This window comes from Ahaetulla prasina, chromosome 6, assembly GCF_028640845.1.
Source record: "Ahaetulla prasina isolate Xishuangbanna chromosome 6, ASM2864084v1, whole genome shotgun sequence".
In the NCBI taxonomy this organism is placed as follows: Eukaryota; Metazoa; Chordata; class Lepidosauria; order Squamata; family Colubridae; genus Ahaetulla; species Ahaetulla prasina.
The window spans coordinates 90858180-90865211 of NC_080544.1; the positions used below are offsets into that span (position 1 = coordinate 90858180).

Consider the following 7032-nt stretch of genomic DNA (forward strand, 5'->3'; position numbering starts at 1 on the left):
TAGAATGTGTATAGCTATTTATAATTTTCACTATAATGCTGACAAAATAATATTTGGGATTATTCAGCAGAGACTAGAGCCTTGCATGGTAATGGAAATGCCAGATGTGTTAGTGGTGAATATCTGTAGCTTGGGTGTAGAATGAGGTTGGAGGTTCATTCTCCAAGGTTGTGGGCTCCTCATGAACCCACAAGCTCAGAGAACAAACAAGCTAAACAATAACCCAATCAAGGAACCAACAATATCACTTCCACCAACATTGACAGGGCTAGTATATCAAATGAGAGGAAACCCCATTGATGGTGTTAGCTAGTTTGGTAATGAAATGTCTACAAGAAAACAACCAAGCTCTTGTTGATCAGTGCCCCCAATGCCTTTTCCTGTAAGGTGATTTTGATCATCAAAGGTTGAATTTGCTGAAATGAGGAACGTGTTCAGAATATGGAAAAAGCTGATTAGAAAAAAAATCCACAGGATTCTTAGAAGAACTTGCTTGGAATGTTTATCATTAGGAAGAGGGTGCTTGAGTATTTAAATTCATATGTGTTCATAGCAACTTGTTTGGTAGTCTCTGTATGTGTGTTTTTGTGTAGATGTGGATGTTTATACATTAACATATAATCCCTATTGGCTGTGCTTAGTAATGTATCTAATTTATGCCTAGTTTGGGAGTCAATACTTGAATAATAGTAAAAAAAGTCATATTTGTATATTCTTAATAAATAATATAGGGAAAAAGTTCCATAATAATATGCAGTAACTTAGACATTTTTGAGTAATTTCCTCTTGAAAGAAAGATACGGGAAAGGGGGGAAAGTATTCTATGTCCTCATTACTGTCATTTTAAACAATCTGTTCTCAAGTCATTTGAGTAATGCTTCTATCCTTAAAAGGGGCAGAGTTAATTTCTCTGGAAAATACAGCTGCACAACTCTTGAAGGGCTGTTTTGCTCATTGCCAGCTAAGATTCTGAAAGCTGAGAATAGAAAATAGGAACATTTTTCCTTTAAGTGTTTCCTAAGTGTATGACAGTATCAAAGGAAGTGAAGGACAGAGAAGGATTATCAGGGACAATATTTCACTGATTCAGTTGAATGCAAGAGCAAATGAAAAGCCACACTACAGGAGCCAAGCATTGAGGAAAGGGACTGAAAGGAAGAGTGAATTTTATGTTCTGCATTCAATAAAGAAATATGAAATGTTATCTTTAAACTGTAATCATTGAGGATCTTACCAGAACAACATGTGCAAGCATGAATGTTATGCTTTAATAGTGGGATAGAATCAAGATCATGTGAAATTCAGGTACTGCTTTACAGAGCCTTAGTAAGACCACACTGCATCCAGTTCTGGTCACATGAGAAAAAAAGGATGTTGGGACTCTGGAAAGAGTGCAGAGAAGAGCAACAAAAATGATTAGGGAGCTGAAGACTAAAACAGGAATTGGGTATGTCTAGAAAGACTAGTGGGGACATGCTAGCACTGCTACAATATTTGAGGGGCTCCTACTAAAGATGAAACTATTTTCCAAAGCACCAAAAAGCAAGACAAGAAACAATGGTCGGAAACTAACCAAGAAGAGAAGCAACCTAGAACTAAAGAGAAATTTCCTAATGGTGAGAGCAATTAACCAATGAAATAGCTTGGCTACAGAAGTTGTGGGTGCTCCATCACTGAAGGCTTTCAAAAAAAAAAAAAAGACTGGACAACCATTTGTCTGAAATGATATAGGGTCTGCTGCTCAAGCAGAAGGTTGGACTAGAAGATCTATGAGGTCCCTCCCAACTCTATTATTCTATGTTTTATGTTCTTTTCAGACTGGTGGATAATAGAACTGCTCTAGGGAATGTGAGAAATACTTAAATGTGATTTGAATGGACTGAGTCCTCAAACTTGGTTTCAGGTGGAGGAGTATGGATGCCTCTTGCCTGGGAGCAAGACAACAGAAGTGACATGCTTTCTGCACCATTCCTAATTTCTCCAAGGTGTGGTCAAATCAAATATCTGCTCACTGATGAATAAAGCAGATGACGATAGGTTGCCCCAATATGGCAGAATTTGGATAAACAAGGGCACTTGGGAATATCTATAGATCTAACTTTCTCAGGTACAGATCATTTCCCTCCCCCCCAAAAAACTAGATATAATACCTTACCATCTGTATTGCTATAAGGCTGATCCTCAAGACCCCATTTACCAAGTGGTGAGAAAAAGATTGCATCCATTTGTCACATATAATTACACTGTATATTTTTACAGAAATATTAGATCTACTGATATTTTGCCTTTAATATGCAATTTCCCAGGAAGGCCAGACAACCTGTATGTCAGTGATGGCAAACCTTTTTGGCACCGAGTGCCGAAAAGGGACCACTTCGTGCGCACTCGTCAGGCCTGCAACCAGGAAGTGGAACTGCCCAGGGGACATGCCCACGCTGAATAAGGTACTTCCGGTTTCTGGGGCATGCATGCACACCAGCTAGCAAGTTTCTGGTTACTGCTGCCCATGCACATGCAATGATCAGCTGGCCAGCTCACATGCTCAAGCTGGAAAATGGAAGACCAGATCTTCTATTTCCGGCATTGCTACATGCAGAAAGGCCAGATGATGGTCACGTGCACATGCGCGCCAGAAACCTGGAAGAGGAATGAACAATGCTGCGTGTACCAGGGGAATGGCTCTGAATGCCACTTCGGGCATGCATGCCATAGGTTTGCCATTATGGCTCTATGTGAATGATCTTCACCTTCATTATTTGCTCAACAGCCAATTTTTGTTTTGCAGCAATGAAAATAAGTCATAACAGGCATAACCACTTACAATTTATGTATGAATCCTGATTTAATATGAGAATCCTGCAATGTTCCTACATATTTTGTTTTAGGTGATGGGCATTTTATTCCTTTTTATTCTTTTAGACATATACCAGCACAGTATATTAATACACATTACTGTATTTGCCTATCTTATTATTATTTTACAATAGAAATTCCTTGCCATGATTGTATTTTAACTCATCTATGTAATTTAATTTTTGCATTGCATATTTTGTAAATTATTCAGCAGTAGCTGAATAAACATTGCCATTCCTTTTCAATGTTTTACTACTGGAAATGGAGTCAAACACCAGCTTCACGAATGCCAGATACAAAAATGATATCCAAGGTTCTTTTCTCATTATTGAATGCAAAGACATTTTGTTTTTCTTTTGTTATGCTATCCTTTAATAAGTAAGAGTAAGAGTGACCCATGTGCAATCATGAGGGAATTCTAATGTCTGGAAACTTGTTTATTATGTGATTACCCGTATCTTGAGCTTTGCATAATCAACAGCTCTGAGTAATGAAACCAGAGTTTATGTTGAAGACTGGGAAAGAAGCTTCAATGTGTGCATGTATGGATTCTTAATAGCCTATTCTGCCTTTTCCATTACAAAGAATATGTTTAAGGCATCTCAAATAATCATGACAAACACACCATTATTTAAAAAAATAAGAAGGACCTGATCCTATTTCTGTAGTAAAGCACATTTCAGCAGATACTAGGAAAAAATATTATATGAGGACAGAGGTCCTGAAAAGTTGCTACTGTTGATTATGCTGTTGAACAAACAGAGTACGTTGATATGAGATGATTTTTTTTTTGTGTTACTTATCATAGGGAGGAGGATGGGAGCTGATTCAAACAAAGCACATTTAAATATAACTAACTCTCCATATTATTCTTGCAATCTCAATTTAGCAAGTCCAGAGAGAGACTATGACAAGTTTAATTAGCTAGAGAACTGCAAGTCTCTATTAGGTAGAGAGTAAGAGGAAGTTGACCTTGATGAAAATGTGCAGAAACTGTTATCTAGGCAAAAGAGATTAAAACATTTTTAAAGTCCAGAGCAATGGTGGAATTCAATTTTTTTTACTACCAGTTTTGTGGGTGTGGCTTGGTGGGTGCGGCTTGGTGGGTGTGGTAGATGTGGCAGGGGAAGGATACTGCAAAATCTCCATTCCCTCCCCACTCTGGGGCCAGCCAGAGGTGGTATTTGCTGGTTCTCCGAACTACTCAAAATGTCTGCTACTGCTTCTCCAGAACCTGTAAGAACCTGCTGAATGGCACCCCTGGTCCAGAGCAATGATATAATTTTGGGAAGACATTTCATTTATTCACTACAATATATAAAGGAGGAAGTATAGCATAATCAAACCATTAAGACTTTGTATTATATTTAATCTCAGTAAAAAAAATAGTCTTAGCTTCATGTAGTCTTGATTCCTGGTCTGATATATTGAGCAGGACTGACAATTAATATGGAGTCGCAAATTTAAGAACAGATGTAACTGAGATTAAATTACATGAAAACTTTTCCTGAAATCCTATTATACATTTGCTGTTGATAGATTGATTTATACCATTCAATTTTAGTATTTTTCTTTTTCTCTTATATGTACACTTTAAAGCATAGCTCCTTTCAATTATAGCTAGTCATAGATATTCAGTGGGAGAAGTTACTAGAAAATAATCCTGTGACATCTAAATAATGACTTCTTTTTTTCTTAGATATACATCTGTGAAATAGGACAATGATATTTAGTTCTTTCCCAGTCTTTGCCTGCAGAGATGACAGTGGCAATGTTAGATCATTCCTCTGGAGAACTGCTAAACCAAATTTTCTCAACCTGGGAAACTTACAAATGTGTGAATATGTGGACACCTTGAAGATGTGTGGACAACTCTCAGAATTCTTCAATTCAAGAAGTCACTCAACTCCTAGAATTCCCACTCTTCAACTCCCATTGCTGGAATTTTGGGAGTTGTGGTCCACACCTCTTCAAGTTGCCCAGGTTGAGAAAAATTGTGCTAAGCATTTACATAACAATAAAAATTGGATGGGGCAAAGATATTACCAAAAAAGAAAAAAATGAAAAATAAATACATAACTTTTAAAAAACAAACAAACAGTTGAAACACAGTCCTATTTGTAACTACCTAGAAGAACATCTTTTTTGCATTTTGATAGTGATTACTCTTAGATGAGGGTAAAGACATGTTACAAATAAAGCAAAACAAGACACCTCCTCCCATCCAAAAAAATCAAGGCTACATATTTCTATCAATATTAACATTGGGTTCAGTATTAAGCTACAATAATAAGCTACATAATAAGCTACACAAGCACTTATCTTCACAATTGGAAGATATTGATTTGAATTGTACATGCTTAGATTTACCAAAAGTGTAAATCATTTTTCCTCTCATAACATGATAATATAAACTAGAAAGGAAAAATATGAGGTGATCCTGACTACTTTGAAGCAAGTTGGACTGAAATCTAAATTACACATTTAATTAAAAACCGCTTCATGGTATAAGATACTAATCAAAACAATTTAACTTACTTAAGAAGGTGAAGGGAAGCATGTTGAAACACTGGTCTGCATCTTTTCTACATTACATCATGTTTAAACCACATAGAATTTAATGGGATTAATTACAAGTAAGTATGTTGAATGCTGAATCTAGATTTGAAATGAAACAAAACTTTCCTTTCAGAGAAAACCTAAACATTCAGTTAAGTACAGGTAGTTCAAGCCCCTATTGAATGCCTACTATTTAATTGCGTAAATTCAGAATTGACAAGCAAAATATTTAGCCCCTGTGCTTAAATGAAGGAATCAGCGTTGAAAAGAAAAAAGAAAGAAAGGAAAAGAAAAGAATAACATGTCAAGTTCATAGGCTGTTGTTCTATTAATATGAACACCGCACAAGTACATATAGCAATGTGCTGGCTGGCAGCCAATGTTAGCTATCAACTATACATATTGGAACATGTCCTAATGTTGTACATACCAAATGGTCTATGTAACACTTTTTGAACTGTTTTAATTTTCCACCAAATAGCAGTTCAGGTTAAACCATGCTGCAAATCCACATGTGTGCATCTTAGCATATAGTATAGTTGTACAGAAGTCAAACATTTATCAATAGGAAATTGATCTATCTATCTGTCTGTCTGTCTATCTATCTATCTATCTATCTATCTATCTATCTATCTATCTATCTATCTATCTATCTAAATTTTCGTTCAAAGGTTAACTTTAGGCGTCCTTAAATTGACTCATGCTAACCCAAACCAATTCAAAACTAATCTATCTCATTCTTGTAAGATTAAAAGTAATTAGAAAGTTTCTTTCAGATGACATCCAAATTGAAACACAAGTTTAGATATGTTTATTTTTAAAGATTTATTTCCATTTAGCCTTACTCTATGGAAGTAAAACAGACTATACTTCACTATTATCATTCAATGAAGCAACACAAATTGATCACAGTGATTGCTTCCTCTCCTTGTAAATCTTTAGTCAACCAAGAAATCTATATACAAGGCAATGTGACCTCAATTTAAATTCAGAAAGTGGTTAAATTAATAAATGATTTTTTAAAGTTCAGTTTAATTTACTTAGCTCAGAATCCATTGAATAATACTATGGTTCAATACACCTGCCTGCTTTCTTGTTTCATCATTTCCATTTGCAAAATAAACTTGGTATTCTCAGCAGAGCAACACATGGACAGAAGACAACATTTTAGCAGAGTGAAATTCTGTACATATCAAGCTTAACTATAATTTATGCTGATAGAGATCAACGTAAATAGAGACTCTCTTACCCCAATTCGCGTTATAGAGAAGCCAACTGAGAGAAGGGGAAAGGGAGGGAGAAAGAGCACGCAATGCTATTTAATACTTCAGGAAACTGCAGTGTTCAGCTGCTTCTATAAAGCTTCCAAATTGGACTGCTGACATTATAATCAACTGTTTAGGACAGTGATCGCGAGACTTGGCAACAGGAATTTGATCTGAAGGCAGGCAGTCTTTATATCTGACATCTGTTCAAAATAGCTGAAAGACTTGAGAGTTAACAGAAGCAGGGGATTTGAACATTCCATCTTCTTTGATTTCTCAGAAAATGGGAAATGAAAGAAGTACACTTTTAGTTTGAAAAAGCTACCAACTCCCTTTTACTTCTACAGAAGAAAAA

At 36.0% G+C, this 7032-nt stretch overlaps 1 protein-coding gene across 2 annotated transcripts in view; it reads right to left on the reverse strand.

The window, feature by feature from the left end:
• BCHE (butyrylcholinesterase) overlaps window positions 1-6785 on the reverse strand; it is a 55829-nt gene extending 49044 nt beyond the window's left edge. Inside the window, exons 1-2 of one of the 2 annotated variants that reach the window (XM_058189005.1) lie at window positions 6662-6692; window positions 5392-5511 (exon numbers count right to left, since the gene is read on the reverse strand). In XM_058189005.1, coding sequence (XP_058044988.1) covers window positions 5392-5413 — 22 coding nt within the window. In that variant the 5' untranslated portion in view covers window positions 5414-5511; window positions 6662-6692. Of the gene's footprint in view, window positions 1-5391; window positions 5512-6661 lie in introns of both variants that reach the window. The other variant, XM_058189007.1, reaches the window with a different exon arrangement.
• Between the last annotated feature and the right edge of the window lie 247 nt (window positions 6786-7032).